Below are 19,129 nucleotides of genomic sequence, written 5' to 3'. Positions count from 1 at the left end.
TGTTGTCAATGTGACTTCTCAAATGTTGGTCATTAACCTTGGATTTGTTCTGGTGAAGAGGACACTAAAGTAGTATAATCATTGAGAGGCTTATGGGATGGGGGCATACCAGACTGATTATGTCACTTAATTTTTGTTTTTGCTCTGTGAGATAGGTGTTTGTTTCTTTATTTTTCAAGACAGGGTTTCAGGTTAAAGGCATGTACTACCACTGCCCAGCTTCACAGCTGATGCTGTCCTCAAACCAGAGTTAAAAGTGATTTAGTGAGGTTCTATTTGTATGTTGGAGAAATTGAAATTATTTTTCAAAGTGTGCACCATTAAATTTTAAATTACAGGGTTTTTGAGTGTGCATGCACACATAGAAGTCAGAGGACAGTTTGAAGGAGTTAATTCTCTTGGACAATCAAAACCAGGTTGATGGCAGATATCTTTTCATCAGTGTCAGGCTTGCAGCCCAGGTATCATTGTTAGCAACTAAGTGATAATGGGGACCTGAGGTCACTGTTGTGTCTTGACATGACTCCTTCACAGGGTCTTGATCAGAGGAGCACTCTGGTGCTACTGCCTTTGTCACAAAGTTGGGGACTTTATACCTCATACCACTTATGTGAACTGTTCTAATCATGCTGACATTTTATTTAAAGTTAGAAGAGCATGCTACTTATAGGAGATCGATCACATTGACCTGTTTGTCGCATCTTTAGCCTCATGCTCTTCAATTATTTAAATTTCCTATAGCAATTCTAATTTAAAGCTGAAAGCAGATGTGGGTCATGGGCAGTCATGAGGCCTCAGCAGGTCCTGATGGTCTTAGTGGATTAGGCTAGAAAGTGCTGTCTCAGCACAGGCAGAGCTTACCTGGGACGTGCTCTGGAGGAGAAGAGCTGCCCAGGCAGGCAGACCTGATGGTGGGGTTTCCAGAAGGACCAAAGGACTAGCGACACTAAAGAGAAAGGCAAAGGTGACTAAACGTAAGTAAGACTTGATAAATATAATTTGTTTTTCATTACTGAAGTTGTGTTGATAGCATTACTACAGACTCTTCAGTTGTGTGCTGCACTTCCCTCAGACTGTGAGAAGGCAATAGTGGGACAGCAGCTACCAATGGTGGTAAAATCACCATGGCAGGAGAGAACCAGCTCTTGTAGGTTATCCTTTGTCCTTGGTATATGTGTTGTGGTACATACCCATACCCAATTAAATAGATAAAAAGTTAGAAAAAAATTACTACCACTGCCCAGCGGTGGTAGCACACTAGGCTAGCCTGGTCTATAGAGCAAGTTTCAGAATAACCAGGGCTACACAGAGAAAGCCTGTCTCGAAAAAACCAAAAACAAACAAAAAATCGTTTAAAAAAATCATGCTGTAAGAGGCAGAAAATGACTTAGGAGCAGTTTTCTCCTCCCAACTTTACATGCGTAGGTTGAACTCCGGTCTTCAGGCTTGCACAGCAAAGGACTTGAACCACAGAGCCCAAAAATCTTTCTTTTAATTGGATTCTTTCTTTATATGCTACAGGAAAAATATGTGACAGTTATCCAGCTATATTGCTTAAAAAGTAGAAAAATGGGTTTACCAGAAACCTAGAGAGGAATAGAGCCAATGGGCTATCGAGATGTCTGTGGTTTGGTGACTGCCATGCCTGCGGAGTTTTTGAAGCAGCTCAGAAAGATCCCCTGTTTATAAAGCACTGCTTCAGCACTGTTGTTTTCAGTCTCATGATATAAAAGCTTTAGTGTTTATGTCCTGGTCAACTGCTACTTGTTGACTAGACTAATTCGGGTACCTCATGACTTTGGTTGCTACTTTTTTTTACATTAATACTGGATTGGGCAGAAGGCCTTTATAGCCAGAGTTACTTTCAGTAAGGGAAAGCATGCTGAAGGGTGATGATCCTGTAACGCCAGTGAGGATTTCCACTTGGACCCTTTATAAGGTAAAGCAAGCAAGCCCATGCAAGACAAAATGGCAGCACTTCTTTCCATCTGTGTTTTTATTCTTTTGGGATTTTATTCTGCCATGTAGGAATAAAATACTCCTAAATTTTAGTCCTTAGGTTTTGTGTGCTAAAGACAGAATGACTCAGTCTTCTGCAAAAATAAATAATGTTCTTTAATGCCAGAGATGTCAGGGAGGCCTGAGGTATCTCCCTTGTTGAAGCTTGCCTAATGAATCAAGCATCCACTCAAGAAACCAGACATGGTGGGACACACCTGTAATACTAGCACTGGGAAAGTAGAGTAAGGTCAGAGTGGGTGACAAGGGAAGCTTTAGTACATAATAGACTAGCAAGATGCTGTCTTAAGAAAGACAAGAACAGGGTTGGGGATTTAGCTCAGTGGTAGAGCGCTTGCCTAGGAAGCGCAAGGCCCTGGGTTCGGTCCCCAGCTCCGAAAAGAAAAAAAAAAAGAAAGACAAGAACAGGACTGGAGAGATGGCTCAGCACTCTTCCAGAGGCCCTGAGTTAAATTCCCAGCAACTGCATAGTGGCTCACAACCATCTATACCGGGTGGGATCTGATGCCCTCTTCTGGCATGTAGCTATACCTACAGACATTCACGCAGCATATAAAACATAAATATATTAATACATAAGTACATAAATCTTTATTTTAAAAAAAGACAAGCAAGGTAAGGAGCACCATCAACAGTAAATGAGACTACCATTGTGGTCAGCAATCTTTTAAAAGCCGTGTTGCTGCATACCCTGCTTTTCAAGTAAGCAGCAAGAACAGGTAGGTGCTGGTCTAGGAATGTGGAAGCCTCTCCTTCAGTGCACAGCTTTACCTTGTAGTCCTTTCTTGGTTGCCCATGTTGTTCCCCTCCTGCTCCCCCATGTTAAGTTCTTAATGAATTCACCCTTTTCTTTGTCTTGCCAGCAACAGAGGCACTTAGTTGGAAGGGATTTTGTTACCAGGAGCCTATATGTAGAATTGCAGAATAGAAAAATATAAGGAACTGTAACAGTTTTGGGGTCATTCAGATGATTTACTATAGATGTGTTTTACTCTTAATGAAAATAACAGTGATCTCAGGACTCGGGAGGCAGAGGAAGGCAGATCTCAGTTTGAAGCCAGCCTAGTCTACAAAGCAAGTTCCAGAACAGCCAGGGCTACCCAAAATAACCTTCTTTTGGGGGGGGGGGACAAGGAAAAGAAAATAATATTAGTTTAGCATTTGATATTTTTAACTTTGACTTTTGACAAAGAGTTGACAGGATCTTAGTACACAATCCTGGGGGCCTGGAGCCCACTATATTGCCAAAAGGAGTCTTTCTGCCTCTCTATCTTCCAAATTCTGAGATTATGAATATGCTATCATACCCAAGTTTTTAATTATAAAGTCTGTGAATTTCTGTGTTTATTCAGGTATGCTCATGTATGTATGTATGTATGTATGTATGTATGTATGTATGTATGTATGTATGTATGCATGCATGCTGATCGTGGTATCTTATTTTATTAATTGACCTCACTTGTCAACACAAGGTCTTACTGAACCTAGAGCAGTGGTTCTCAACCTGTGAGTCATGATCCTTTTAGGGTTGAATGACTGTTTCACAGAGGTGGAAAGCAGATATTTATATTACGGTTCATACAGAGGCAAAATTATAGTCATGAAGTAGCAATACAAATAATTTTATAGTTGGGAGTCACAACGTGAGGAACTATATTAAAGGATAGCAGCATTACCTAGAGGTTTTCATTTCAACTAAATTAACTGGCCATTGAACCCAAGCATCTATGTGTATCTGTCTCACTCCCCACCATCTTGTACCTCTTTAATTATTACACAATTTTGTTGATTGTGGGGGGGGGCTGAAGAGATGACTCAGTAGCTAAATGTACTTGGTGCTCTTCCAGAGGACTCTAGTTTCATTCCTAGTGCCTACATGGCAGCTCACAAACCATATGACTGAGGTTAGGCATTCACAGTGTGTGTGTGTGTGTGTGTGTGGATATATGTGTGTGTGTATGTGTGTATGTATGGTTATGTGTGTATATGGGTGTGTGTGTGTGTGTGTGTGTGTGTGCATACATACATACATACATACATACACACACACATACCAGTAGTCAAAACACTCATATTTTGTGTAATTTGCATGGGGAATTAAGGTTCTTGCATAAACTACTACATTGGTATTAAGTAATTTCATCTTCAATTTTATGGTGTTTTAATCGCATTTGTGATTGGCTTAATAACCAATATCTTTGTCAGAAGTGTAGCCTGTGTGCCCCAGGTACAGTGGTAGATGACACCTATTCTTCTACTACTTGGGAGTCTGAGGCAGGAGATTTGCTTATTAGTTCAAGGCCAACACAGAAAGGTACACAGGTATCTCTATGTATAACTTCCTCTGGGGAAATGAAGTCTTTTTTTGTTTTGTTTTATTTTGATTTGGATTTTTTGAGACCGGGTCTCTATGTAGCATTGGCTGTACTGGAACTGGATATGTAGGTCAGATTGGCCTTGAATTCAGATCCTCTCTTTTCTGCCTCTTAACTGCTGGGTCATATTAAAGGCATATTCCATATTCTGAGGTATTTTATTGTTTGAGGCAGTGTCTCACCAAGCACAGATTGGCCTCAAACTACTGTGTAGCTGAAGATGACAGTGAACTTCTTGCTTCCACCTCCTAAGTGGAATTATAGGTTAGCATCTCTACATGTGGGAATTCATACATCGTAGGTAAGCACTCTACTAATTGAACTATATCTCCAACCCAGGAAGTCAGATTTGCTTATCTAGTTTTGAAACAGTCATATCTCAGGCTGGCCTCAAGTTATATAGCCAAGGATGACCTTAAAAGACTCTAATCCTCTTGGTTATTTCTCAAGTGCTGGGATTATAGACATACACACCACCATACCCCATTTGTCTTGGGGCTGGACTTAAATCCAGAGCTTCATGCATGTTAGGTAAGCTGAACTTCTGCATACTCCATTGGAAAAGTCATTTTTATAACAGGATGATCTCCATTGTCTTTGACTATGACTAGGTGTGGGTATTCAGCACTTTGACTAGCCTTATTCAGCCCAATTCTAGAAGGGTCAGGGTATTTCTGAGCTTTCTGGGACTCCTCAGCCTAGGGTTTGCGGGGGAAATAGAAGACTTTTGAATGTCCCTTTGTCCTTTAGCTCATGATAACTGCTATAGCTTCAAAGTACTAGTTTTCCAGATTGCCTCAGTCCCGTTTCTAAAGGAAATTACTCCTGGTTTCTCTGTGTGGTAGCTATTCTGGATATCTACGGTGGTGGTTGTTGTTGTTGTTGTTGTTGTTGTTGATTTCTGAGAGACTCAGAATCTTTTCATGAGAAAGATCTGTGCTGTTTTAATATTGATTGATTGATTGATCAATTGGAGAATGGATCTCTGGTACAGATTGGCATTGAAATTAAGATCTTCCTTCTTCGGCTACCTAATTCCTGGGATGCACCACTGCGACTGACATTAATTTTCTCAGTCCACCACATTATTTTCAGCAGTGTATTAGTACAGTTAATAAAAATGAGGATTGTGGAGGCTGGAGAGATGGCTCAGTGGTTAAGAGCACTGGCTGCTCTTCCAGAGGTCCTGAGTTCAAATCCCAGCAACAACATGGTGGCTCACAATGATCTGTAACAGGATCCGATGTCCTCTTCTGGTGTGGATTACAGTGTACTTATATACATAAAATAAATAAATCTTTAAAAAATGAGAATTGTGTTTTTAATCCAGTTCTAGATAGGGTTTCAATAGTTAGTATGAATGCTGCAGGAAAGTTCTCTGCTTTATGAGATTATTGCTGTGAAGTTTTCAGTTAACCAGTCCTACCATAGCTTATGCATTTCATGGCATGTTTCTGTTGCAGAGCTTGGATTCTGAAGTGTGAAAAGCACTGAGACGTGAAGATGAGTGAACTTGACCAGCTGCGGCAGGAGGCCGAGCAACTGAAGAACCAAATTAGAGTATGTAGCCATGCGTGTGTTTGACACGTTTCACATCAGAAACATACCTGTTGTATGGATAACAGAATGAGATGAAATTGGTGTAGTATGTGCTAGTTATGTGTCCAGATAAAGTGTATTATGTTGTTTCAGAAATTTTGTTTTCTTACTAACTGTAATTTGTTGCTTGAATGTACACGGCCTGTTTCTGTAAACTCTTATCAAAGCTTTTGGACTTCTTCCCCCAGGGAACTAGGTTTGGGACCCGCTTTGTGGCTCCTGTAGGTCATTGTCAGATGGGAGCATCAGCTCTGAAGAGCAAGGACATTAGGCTGAGAACAGAAAAAGGTAGTTTAAACGGAAGGATGAGTAAAGTGGCATTTTAGATGTTTTTGTCCTATTTTTCGTAATTTCACAGTGGTTTGTGCTCCAGGATGACCATTGGAATTTACGTAACAACAGCTCTTGGGCCACCAGAGAGGGCAGATGTGTCTATGTGGGTACAAAACTATATGGAAGATAAATTTCTTTCCTTTTGTACTGGGAACTGGAGCTGAGAGTCCTCACACATCTCATGCAAATGTGGGTTTTTGGTTTGGGGGTTTGTATTTTATTTTTGTTACTTGAGACAGGGTCCTGGAACTCACAGTATAGACCAAGCTGGCCTTGAATGCAACATTATACAGAGACAATTTAAGTATGTGTTGGTTTTTTTGTTTTGTTTTGTCGCCCTCCCCCCACCGCCCCCCAGCTGAGGCCGGACCCAGGGCCTTGCGCTTGCTAGGCAAGCTCTCTACCACTGAGCTAAATCCCCAACCCCTGTTTTTGTTTTTCTTAGGCTTGATCTAAGAACATGGAAAAAAGACTTAAGAATTACCAAGAAAATCCCAGTTTTCAGTTTGCGTAAGGCTTTGCATATTTGAAATAGCTTCCTCTGGTTTTCATGTTCTTGTCTGTAAGGTTGTAGCTATCTGTCCTTTAGAGTCTCATTAAGCTGTTACAACAGTTCACGTGTCTTTATCTTGTCAGTTGTGTCAGTCTGCCAGTGGGATTAGGTGGAGAATTGACGGCATCATTTTAGCCAACTTTTACTTGAATTTAAGAAAATATACCAGAATTGCCTAAGATTTAGAAAGATTTAGAGCAGAGATAAAATAGAAAATACCCTCTGCTGTAAGCACCTCACTGGACATTGGTGTCTACACTGTTTACACTGTTCTTTTTTTTTTTTTTTGGAGCTGAGGACCGAACCCAGGGCCTTGCACTTGCTAGGCAAGCGCTCTACCACTGAGCTAAATCCCCAACCCCTACACTGTTCTTTAATGTGTCTGCTTCCATAAGTTAATAAAACACTTTCTAAAATACTTGATGTGGTATAAAAATTTACTTGAAAAAAATTTTAAGTAAAATATCAGAAGATGTTTTCCTAAATTTATTTATTTCACATGGCAGGCAAGTACATAGCACCGAGCTACACCCAGCCCTGCCTGTAATCTTTTTAGGGTGAGGACTTTTGGGAGTGCTGCGTGGGCTTGGGCTTTTACTATGGTAACTAAGGTTTATGTCAGAATTGTGGGTTCAAGTGATCCCCCTGATGCTTGGCTTTACCTAAACTTTTGCATGACTTAAGGTGGCACATTCTTTTAACCACAGCACTTGGGAGGAAGAAGCAGAGTGATAAGAGTTCAAAGTCATCCTCAGTACATAGTGAGCTCAGGGTTCTCCTTGGTACCATGAGATGGTCTCTCAAAAGGTAACAGCAGACTGGAGAGATGGCTCAACAATTAACAGCCCTTCCTACACCTTCAAAGGATCCCAGCTGAGTTTCCAGTGCCCAGGTCAAGTGGCTCACAATCTTGTGTAACTCTTAACTCCAGGGAATTTGACACTTTTTTCTGGCCTCTGCAGATACTTATATATACGCACACGTAAACACTCACAAAATAAAAGTTCAAAGTCAGATGCAACAGGCCATGTCTGTAATGCATGCCTGGAGACTGAAGGAGTATTGAAGATTTGAAGCCTGTACGTGGGCCATGTGCTTTTGAGATTTTTATCTCTTTTCGTCCCAAAGTTCTTAAAATTAAGAATATAGAAATTAAAATTCTGAGGGACAGAGGAGTTGTATTGAATAACTACCTGAAAATTTTCAAGTTTATTTTAAAAATAAACTATAGTGTAATTTAAATTTTTGTTTGTTTGCTTGCTTGTTTGTCATTTTTAGACAAGGTCTCACTGTGTAGCTATGGCAGCCCTAGAACTCACTATATAGACCAGGCTGGACTCAAAGTCACAGATTCATCTGCCTCTGCCTCCCAAGTGCTGGAGACTAAAGGTGAGCGTCACTATGCCTGTCTTGTGATTTGAACTTTTTGGTTTTTCAAGAACAAGTTTCTCTGTGTGACTCTGACTGTCCTGGAACTCACTTTGTAGACCAGGCTGGCCTTAAACCCACAGAGATAATAATAGCCTTCCTCTGTCTCCCAAATGCTAGAATTAAAAGTGTGCACCACTACTACCTGGTGTCATTTCAACTTTTTTTTTTTTTTGTTCTTTTTTTTCGGAGCTGGGGACCGAACCCAGGGCCTTGCGCTTCCTAGGCAAGCGCTCTACCACTGAGCTAAATCCCCAACCCCTCATTTCAACTTTTAAAAGGAGATGGCTATTCTGTTTTAAGTTAAGCCAACATGGAGGCCAACTACATGGCAGGGAGGGAAGATTTTGGGAAAGGACAAGAAAGCCCAAGTGTCGGAGGAAGCATACTTAGAACAGATAGAAAGGAAAAAAAGAAATAATCAGAAAAGCTAGCGAATTTACAAAGCTACAATTTTATAGCTGTGTAGCTGCTAAGGCTCAAACAACTTAACAGTAGATGAAGAGGGATTATATGTCAAAGATAAATGTCATGCAAGGTTTTTATAATCAGGTTTACATACTCCCTGTGTTTTCTCTCTTGTCACATGTATAGTCCCTAGTACCCACCCGCCTTTCTGCATCCACATAGTTCCCCTGTAATAATAGGCATTCAAGAGGTGGAAACAGGAGTATCAGTTCTTATCAGTCCTATGCCTCAGTGACATATCAAGTTTGGGGCCAAGTGGGCAACATGAGGTGTTAATGTACGTTAGTAATGTGAAATCTTAGGAAATTTCATCTAGTCCCATCTAAGTACTATTTTAGTGAATAGATTCTTAGTGAGATAGTTTGCAGTACTTACATTTCAGTTTTGTTTTGGTTTAAAGTTCAGCTCATGCCTCCCTATAAGGGCATTCTTCAGCTCACTCTCAACTGTGTCTGACATGCACAGAGTAGTTGATGGCCCAACTACTGACCTCCATTGTGGACAGCACCATTTTGACCAATCCTTGTGTGGACAGCACCATTTTGACCATTCCTTGTAGAGCCACTGTTTCAACCCTCATGATGAGCATCATTCTCAAATGGCTGCCTTGCCTTTCAGCACTGCACTAATTTTAGAGTGGGTTGGTGAGGAGAAGTGAAAGCCATTGAGTCTCTAAATGGGAAGGGAAGACTTTTGTTTGTTTTTGAGACATGGTCTCATTATGTAGCTTTGGCTGCCCTGCAACTTGATATGTAGACTACTGGCCTCAAACTGCCTGCCTCTGCCTCCCAAGTTTACTTTGGAGAGTAAAGCTGTGTGCTACCTTGCCTGGCAAGGAATAATCTTTAAAAAAGTAAAAATCTGGGGTTAGAGAGATAATTAAGTGGTTAAGTTTAATCCCAGCATTGCCTATAACTCTATCTCCAGAGAATCCAGCACTGTCTTTTGGTTTTCATGAGTACCTGCATACACATAAATTTAAAAATAAAAAGCAAAAAACCTTTTTTTAAGGGCATGATATAAGGGAGGGAAAAAAAAGTATAATGTTTTTTATCAATTGTCTACTGACTACGTGCTAAAGAATTTAGTACAAGGGATGGAAGTATGGCATAATTCAGTAGTCTGATGCTTTCCTAGCAGTATGTGCCCAGCATGCTAGTGTGGTGAAGCTCGGCGTGTATGGAAGTACTGGGAAAACAGGAGGATTGTCTTCAGTGTGAAGGCCAGCCTGCACTACAAAACAAGAGCCTACCTTAAAATCAAAGGAAGAGGTTGGGTGTGGCAGCACACACTTTTAATCTTAGCCGTCAGGAGGTTGAGTTAAGTGGATGTCTTGAGTTCTAGGTCAGCCTGATCTACAAAACAAGTTCCAAGACAGACAGGGTAATATAGAGATCTTATCTCAAAACAAACACAGAATTAGAAACAGCAGATAGGATAATTCATCAAATAAATGTGTTGCCGCCCAACAGTGTGAGCTGAAGACCGGAGATGCATCCCTGGAGCCCATGTTGAGTGGGAGGAGAACACTGTCTCTGCATTGTCCCATGGTCTCCACACGCTGTAGCACATATACTGATGTGCAGCAATCACACTCTTGGGATTGTTTGTTTGTTTGTTTGGATTTTTACCAATAAAGCATTTGTGTGTGTGTTTGGTTCTCCCTTGTCTCCCCACTGCCACCAACACAGGGTTTTTCTCTGTATCCCTAACTGTCTTGGAACTTGCTCTATAGACCAGACTGATTTCAAACTCAGAGATCCACTTTCCTCTGCCTCTTGTGTACTGGAATAAAAGGTGTGTGCCGTCACCACCTATACTCTTAATATTTTTTAAATTATTAAAAATCAAAAAGCTTCCAGGTAGGGGTGTGTGTGTGGGTGTGTATGTGTGTATTATAGGGGGTGGAAGCAGGAGGATCAGGAGTTCAAGGTCATCCTTAGATACATAGTAAATTTAAGACCAGTTTGACTATATAGTGAATCACACAAGAAATGGCAGTTAATTGTAAAAAGTATTGTCTGGTCTTTGATTTGTTTTTTATGTAAACTGCCTCTGGAAAAAACAAAGGAAAAACCAAAAAAAAAAAAAAAAAAGGAAGCTATCATTGTTTTGTTGAACTTAAGGAAACAGGCTCTCAAACAGATGTTTAATTAAAATACACATGCCTTAAATACAGAGGAACTTACCTTACTGTGACCAGTTGCATTGTACACATGGTACAAAATGTAGTGACCCAGAGCTGAGCTGGGCCCAGACTTCTCAATTTAGTGTGAGATGGCATAAGAGATGGGTTAGCCTCTTCTGTGGTGATGATTTTGTACTTAAACCCAAACAGGACAGAAAAGTGATTGATTGAATGGATTAATCTACATGAATCCGTTAAGAAATCACTGTAAAGTCAGGTGAGGGCTTTTAATCCCAGCACTGTGGAGGCAGAGGCAGACAAATCAGAGGCAGAGGCAGAGTTTGGGGCCAGCCTGGGCTACATGGAGAAACCCTGTCTGAAAAAAAGGAAGGAAGGAAATTATTAGACTGGGCATGGTGGCACACTTCTTTAATCCTGTCACTTGGGGAGGCCAGCAAGGCAGCTCATCAACTTGCTATCATTCCCAGTGGCTTGAGTTCAGTTTTAAGATTCATGTGGTAGAAGGAGATAATTGGCCAGCACAAGTTGTCCTCTCTGTAAATTACACGTGTGTTCACTTAAGCAATGTCAGAGTTGCTTTTTTCAACCACTAGTGACCAAGGCAAAGATGGCTGGATGTGATTGTTTTTCTTCTGCTAGTAGTCGCAGTGTCAGAAATATTCAACCATTTTGGTCTTTAGGTACCAAACAAGAGGAAGCTGCTTAAATACCATTTTTTTATTAATAAAATTTTGCTCTTTCAAACCCAAAGGTATACTGTATAGCTTTATAGGTTAATGCATATCAACAAGCACATTGTTAGAAGCACTAGACTTACTGCCATGAGAAGAGGTCCTTGACAACGATGTGCTCTTCTAAATCCTCGCTGTGTGCTGTACTCAGATTTTTTTTTTTTTTTTTTTTTTTTTTTTTGGTTCTTTTTCTCGGAGCTGGGGACGAACCCAGGGCCTTGCGCTTCCTAGGCAAGCGCTCTACCACTGAGCTAAATCCCCAACCCCTGTACTCAGATTTTATGTAGACATAGTTGGTTACATAATTACTTGTTTTGATTATAAGCAAATTCATTAATGATGATTGGAACCTAGAAGTTTCTTCTGTTCTTATAGTAGTGGTCATCTCAGTATATTTTCCTTGCCATCAGCTTGTGATATTCACACAGACTCAATAAAGTAAGAATCCTGCTCTGTGAGGGAGTTGGTTGTAGATCATTGATCTGGGAATGTTCTACTTCATTTGAAGACTCTGGCCTAGTGCCAGCTGCCGCTTTGGAAGCAGGCGATCAGTTTCTTGCTCAAGATTGTCAGGAGTTCCTTTAAATTATGCCTGTATAGAAAATTTTACCTTTTAAAAATGGAGTTGTATCATTTTCCTTCCTAATGGATATCTTTATATTTAACAATATGTGCAATTTTGAGATGTCAATGTTTATTTTATTTATAAGTGAAAGCACTTTAATTAATATGGTAAAAACTAAAGAAAAATTACCATGGTATATCCTTTTGTAGGTCTTAGCTATATTGGTATGTTTCATAGATATAAAAGACTGCTATTTTGTTACCAGTCTCATTGAAATTTTATTAACAATTTTAAATCCCTTGTTCTATTCATAGAACTTAGATTTACTCATTGTTTGGCTTAAAAATAAAGTCCTTGCATAATGCATTCTCAAAGAGAAGGTTTTGGCCTCAAAAGCGAGTTGTTTTTCAGCCTGTTTCTTGCAAACCCTTGTGCTCTGATGTAAACTGGGGAAAGACAGAGCAGGTGTGTGCTGGCTGTGGGAAGTTAGCCTTCGCTTTCAGGCTGCTCACTGCTTACCAACTTCCAGTGTGGTTTCTCCTGGGCCTGCCTAGAGTCCCCAGAGTTCTGTGGAGTCTGCATGTCTCAGTTAGGTTTAGGGATTGTGAGTTTTGGCCTGAACAACTAAAAAGTGGCAGTGGACTTGAGAGTATTAGAGAAGAGGTAAGGAAGAAGGCAGTTTGTGGAGACGTCCTGAGATTGAAAGTGTGGAGTACAACTAATTCCCGTTTGTTACTTCATAGGATGCCCGTAAAGCATGTGCAGATGCGACTCTTTCTCAGGTAAGAAACAGTTCCACTTAGCAGTTGTCTACAATGCACAGTCGGGTGTGGGCTCTTATCATGTGGAATGAGCACTTTTGTCTTGTGGGGTGAGGTTGTAAAACCACTCTTATAGCTTTACGTTTGAAGTTGTTCCAATGATAGGCAGAGAGGGCAGGATCCACTGCTTCTTAAGATGGAAAGGACATTTCTACTGTTTGACCCAACAATTTAATCTTTTAACATTTAAAACATGTACAAGGCTGACTAGATGACTCAGCAGGCAAAGGTGTCTGCAACCAAGCTTGACAGCCTGAATTCCGTTTCCCAGAGCTCACATGGTAGAAGGAGATAGATTCACAGGTTCTCTGTGTACATGTGACCACTCTCCTACCCAAGCAAACAAAGCACAGTTAAAGCTGTGGACACCAGCTCTGCCATAGTGTAGTCTACTGCTATGATAAAACACTTAACTACACACTCTGGAGCAGAAAGCATTTATTTTGGTTTACACTTCTAGGTAATAATATATCATTGAGGGAAGTCAGGGCAGGCACCATAGAGGAAAATTGCTCACTGGCGTGCTTTCTCAAACAGTCAAAGATAATTTAATCTGCTTGGAAGTTGTCTTGTTCACAATGGGCTCCTACATCTATTAGCAGTCCAGACAGTGTTCCATATCTATACCCACAGAGGAATCTGATCTAGGCAGTTCTTTTAATTGATATTCCCTCTTCTCAGGTGACTCTGTGTGCCAACTTGACAATAAAAACTAGCAACACACACACACACACACACACACACACACACCCCCCTCCTCCCTCCTCCCTCCTCCCTCCCTCCCTCCCTCCCTCCCTACCGTCTTGGGTAATCAGTGGCCTGATCCTCAGACTTCATAGACATACATAGATTTATTTTCCCTGTGTATCTATGGCGGTGGTAAAGTGTTATGTTAAGTAAAGGTGAAGATAACTAATAATTTAATAAAGCAGTAATAAAATGGTAGCTATTCTATAGGAGTTACATAAGATATCAGATGATCTCAAAATACCTTACTGCATGTACTGACTGGTATATTGGGGGATGCAGTGCCTATATTCTTCAGAAGAAGTGAGGTACTAAGGCATGTGAAAAGTATGGTGGTTGTGGCGTATTGCTGATAAGCATCCTGTATACTTAAAGCATGGACTCACTGGACAAGGAAGTCAGGCCCCAGGTACTACAGAGTGAATGGTTTAATCATGCTACTTAAGAGAGCAGTGTACAGTTTAAAGTTTATGGATTGGCTGCTGGAGAAGTGGCTGCAGTTTAGAGCACTTGCTGCACTTCTGTTTCCAGCACTCTGTAGTGGGTCACAACTGTCTGTAAATCTTCTGACCTCCCAGGGCTTCTGCATGCTAAAAATATTCTCTCATGTAAACACAGGATTTTCCATTTAATATATTTTTGGTTCTTAGTTGACATTATATTACAGAACCCAAAAATTATTTACTAAAATTAATCTGCACTAATTTTATTTTTTAAGATCACAAACAACATTGATCCAGTGGGAAGAATCCAAATGCGAACCAGGAGAACACTGAGGGGGCATCTGGCAAAGATTTATGCCATGCACTGGGGCACAGACTCAAGGTATGAATGGGGTCTTCCAAAAGCAGTACTTGAAATGTTGGCTGGCTGCTAGGGTTTCTAAATGATAATGGTGTGGATCTGGCAGTACACTTTTAATCTCTGCACTTAGGAGGCAGAAGCAGACAAATCTTTGTGAGTTTAAAAAGGCCAATCTGATTTACATAGTGAGTTCCAGGCTAGCACAATGAGACCCATCCCAGCCAGAACTAGGATAGAGTAGGGTAGAAAGTTTGTGGTACCAGTTGCCTGGTATCCAGGTCTAATGTTCTCAGGCTTTACTCATATTTCCGTTTAACTGATTGACTGCACGATTGTCCTTTTCATAGCAGCACCTGCTTTTCTTCACCCTTTACCTTTTAGCTTTTGGGGCTCTGTTGGCTACTCTGAGAGCTGTGTTGTAATGTAAGAGTTGGTCAGTGGAAGGTAAAAGGTGCTAAGTTTACAACAGACTGGTCCCAAAAACTAAATGTGGGCTTCAGTGGTCTCTTCATCCTTACTGGGAAGCCTTGTGGAAAATAAACGAATAGCTTCCACACGGCCCTACCATCTACTTGTTCATTATTCAAAGAGATACTACCATTTTGAGGTTCTTTTGTACTTTGATAACAACTACCCTTTATTGAACATCTGAGTCTTCTCCCAACTTCTCCCAACAAAGTGCAGCATGGTTTGTGTTCCCCTTCCAGACCCACCAAGTCTCAACATCCTTTCCTTTTGAGTCAGTTTTTTCATTTCTGTTATCAGAGTGGAATTTCTGCTTGGCTTTCTCTTTGTGAAATTGTCTGCTGTAGGGTGTAAATAGCTAGAGAACAAAAGATTCTATCTTTAGTTCTCTGCAGAGTCCATACAATTGCTTGTGCAAATGAGCACTTTCTGAGGATGTTTAATAATGGAAACAGTCCCATCAAAAAAGAAAAGGGGGGGTGGGGCATTGTGTTCTTGCTGCAGTTTCAGCTAGATAGATCATGAATGTATTCTGTTGTTGCTGTCAGAATTGTTAAGGGTAGATTTGTAGATTTATTGATTGATTTTTTTTTTTTTTCAGTGCTGAGTATTGAACCTAGGATCTCATAATTGCAAGCAATTGGTGTACCACTAAGGTACACCTCTAGTCTAAGAATAGATACTATATGTTCCAACCACAAAAGATGCTAAAAAATGTGAGGTAATGACTATGTTAATTCACTTAACCTTTCTGTAATGGATTAAGCAACTTACAGCCCATAGTTACTGTCAATTAAAAATAAAGATCATTCAAAAAACTAAGTAAAGTTAGAAAATGGACACGCAGTGGTCCATTTCTTTAACCATAGCACTTGGGATTAAAGCAAAATAGCAAGTTCTGGGACAGCCTGGGCTACATGAGACCCTGTCTTAAAAAGCAAATAAAACCATCCGAAGCAATATTTAGGGATTGTTTTAGATGAGCATACTTTCTGGCTAGTCAGTGGTTGTATCTAAAAAATCCAAAGTAGCTGTTTAAGGAGTTGTTCTGGATATGTATACCCCTACCCCTTATATCACTTTCATATTTTTTGTGCTAGTAGTAAAGGGTTGTTATTAAGCTTGGTGTGGTTGCAAATGTCTTTAATCTCAGTACTTGGGAGGTAGAGGCAGGTAGATCTTTGTGAGATCAAGAGCAACCTGGTCTATATAGTGAGTTTTAGGCCAACCATGTAGCACAAGCTTGAAGACCTAAGTTTAGACACATGTATAAACTGATCATGGCCAGATACTTGTAACTCCGGTGCTTCAGTAGGGTAGAGAGGAGAATTACTGGGATCAGTGAACCTGCTGTAGCAGAAAGAGGATGAGCTCCAGGTTCAGTGTGAGACTGCTTCAAAGGAACGAGTTAAGGCAGAGAGCATTATACTAAAATTCAACTTTTGATTTGAGGGTGTATGTCTACAAAAGAGAAAGACAGACAGGCAAGCAGGCAGGCAGGAAGAATAGGGGAAGGGACAGGAGCATGGGCCTGTAGAGGTCAGAGGATATAACCAAGGAATCAGTTCTTTTCTTCTTCTATGTGGATTCCTGGAACCAATTATATGTATTTTGCTTGTTTTTTTTTTTTTTTGGTGGTGGTGGGGGGGTTTCTTTCAGGACAGGGTTTCCCTGTGCAGCCATGACCGTTCAGGAACTGTATAAATAGGACTGGCCTCAAACTCAGTGATCCTCCTGCCTCTGCCTGCTGAGAGCTTGAATTAAATGGTTGCATGAGCTGCCACACCTGGCTTAAGGATTTAATGGAAGGGCTGCGTGCTTGCTAGTCATTTTTACCCGAACTGTCTCTCTAGCTCAATAACGCTTTTCCAAGTTCTGAGGGGTTTTTAATCCCTCTTTCCAGAGCCTGATGAAATAGTCTCTCTGGCTGGGTCCTCTTCTGAGTAAAATGAAGGGTATGTGGGTTTGGGCTGTGATCGCCTCTTTTTGTTCTAGGCAGTTATTTGGCTAGTTCTCAGTTTCTATATCTGTTCCGAACAGAACAGGAAAAGCTTCAGACAGCACAATGAACTGTGTTGGTTCCTCCAACTTACGTGACCTGAGATTAGAAGGCGTGTCTTCTTTCACCTTCTGGAGGATCAGCTCACAGCTTAGCATTGTCTTAATTCCTCACTGAGTTAGCAATTATTGAGCTCTATGAAGGTGACTCCTTAAATCAGAGGATGAGCTACTACTAAAGATGTCTCTTAATACCATTGCTCAGAGTCTCAAATGACCAGGCAGAAATAGAGCAGCAGAGAGGCCTTATACTATCCTTTGGAGATGGTTGAAAGTACCTTAGGTATGATGACTGAACATAGAAGAGTGGACTTTAACCTTGGTTACACAGTACCCCATCTTCAGAAAAGTAAAATAATCGTCTGTCTGAGGCGGTAGAGACGACTACGACTTATTAGTTGAGTTCCCTTGTATTCTAAAGGATCCAGAGTTTAGTCCCTAGAACCTCATAAAGAAAAAAAATGTACCAGAGGACTGAGGTGTAATTCATTGGTAAAGTACAATTTACTGTGCAGGAGACTCTAAATTCAATTTCTATAACTGAAAAAGAAATAAAAATTATAGCTGAAAAGCAACTGGGCACCTATGCCCAGTTCTGTGATAAATTTTGTGACAAAGGATGGAAAGGAATTTTATTTCTTATCACATTTGTGTTGTTCTTTATAAAGGAAATTTATACATCAGAAAATGGTTTGGCATAGGATGATGTAGCACAGCTTTAGTGCAAGCACTTTGGAGGCAGAGACAAGTAGACCTCTGAGTTTGAGGTCATCCTAGTCTACATAGTAAATTCTAGGACAGTCAGAGCTACGTAATAGAGGGATCCTGTCTCAAAAAGGCAAATCAATCAATCAAACAAGGATGGTTGATTAAAAGTGTCAGAGGGCTCAGAATGATGGGGTTGAGTTTTACCTCAAGTCTTTGATCAGCTTCAGAAATCCAAATATGCCCCAATATACTTGTGGCTGAAATGTATAGAATGTATATATTTTGATTAAAATTTGATGTTAAAACCTGTATGTCAGTGTCACATGGTGAACCTGGGAGAGCTTTCACCCTTCCTTAAGCAAGAGTACATTGTATAGGACCCTGTGTCTGAGGAGCTGTGCTTTCCAGAGTCGCTCTCACTCAGTTACTTCCCAGATAACTTAGATTCCTTTGCCTGTTAGTCAGGCTTGCCTTTTACAGTATACCCTGCCTTAGTTCTACAAATACAGAGAACTGCATATTCCAAACTTAGAACAGCTGCCTTGAGCTAGGACAGTCATGAGAAATTCATAATTCACTGTAGTTGGTGGCCTCTTTGCCCAACCATGTGCATTTCTGCTGTCATTTGTCATCTCACTACCACACTAAGGAGACTCCTTAGTTTCTGCGAGACAGGTATTCTAATTTATCTCCATCTGGGAAGTTGGATAGTGTTTGTTGTTTTCTCTTGATTTTGAGGAATAGAATCTGGGCCTCAAACTTGTTACATCGTCACATCTGGCCTTGATCTCTCTCTCTCTCTCTCTCTCTCTCTCTCTCTCTCTCTCTCTCTCTCTCTCTCTTTCTCTCTCTCCCTCTCTTCTCTCTCTCAGTTATGGTGTCTCCACTTCCCCCATTCATGGGTTATAAAGTACGCTACCATTCAAGCTCATGTGTACCAGTTTGATTTCTACTGGTGTAATTAAACACTGAGCAAGAGCAACTTGAAGACAATTTTATTTCAGCTTAGTCTATTGTGAAAGGAAATCAGCAGAGAGACCACAGAGGAATACTCTTACTAGCTTTCTCTTTAGGGCCTACTTAGCCTGTTTTCTGACGCCACCCAGGACTACCTGCCCAAAGATGTCACTGTAAGGTGGCCTTGTTCACGTCAGTTATTTTTTTTTAAAGATTTATTTATTTCATGTATGTGAGTACACTGTCGATGTCTTTAGACACACCAGAAGAGGGCATCGGACCTCACTTCAGATGGTTGTGAGCCACCATGTGGTTGCTGGGATTTGAACTCAGGACCTCAGGAAGAGCA

General features: G+C 40.7%; 1 protein-coding gene across 6 annotated transcripts in view; it reads left to right on the top strand.

Moving 5' to 3' along the window:
* The window catches only part of Gnb1 (G protein subunit beta 1), a 66,154-nt gene that overhangs the window by 28,198 nt on the left and 18,827 nt on the right, over nucleotides 1-19,129 (top strand). For all 6 annotated transcript variants that reach the window (XM_032893367.1, XM_032893394.1, XM_032893388.1 and 3 more), the window contains 3 exons: nucleotides 5,858-5,954; nucleotides 12,964-13,002; nucleotides 14,507-14,613. In XM_032893367.1, coding sequence (XP_032749258.1) covers nucleotides 5,898-5,954; nucleotides 12,964-13,002; nucleotides 14,507-14,613 — 203 coding nt within the window. In that variant the 5' untranslated portion in view covers nucleotides 5,858-5,897. The remainder of the gene's footprint in view (nucleotides 1-5,857; nucleotides 5,955-12,963; nucleotides 13,003-14,506; nucleotides 14,614-19,129) is intronic.

The sequence above is a fragment of the Rattus rattus genome, chromosome 1, assembly GCF_011064425.1.
Source record: "Rattus rattus isolate New Zealand chromosome 1, Rrattus_CSIRO_v1, whole genome shotgun sequence".
In the NCBI taxonomy this organism is placed as follows: Eukaryota; Metazoa; Chordata; class Mammalia; order Rodentia; family Muridae; genus Rattus; species Rattus rattus.
Note: the sequence above shows the minus strand (reverse complement) of the source record. Positions and strands in the feature narration are given on the sequence as shown.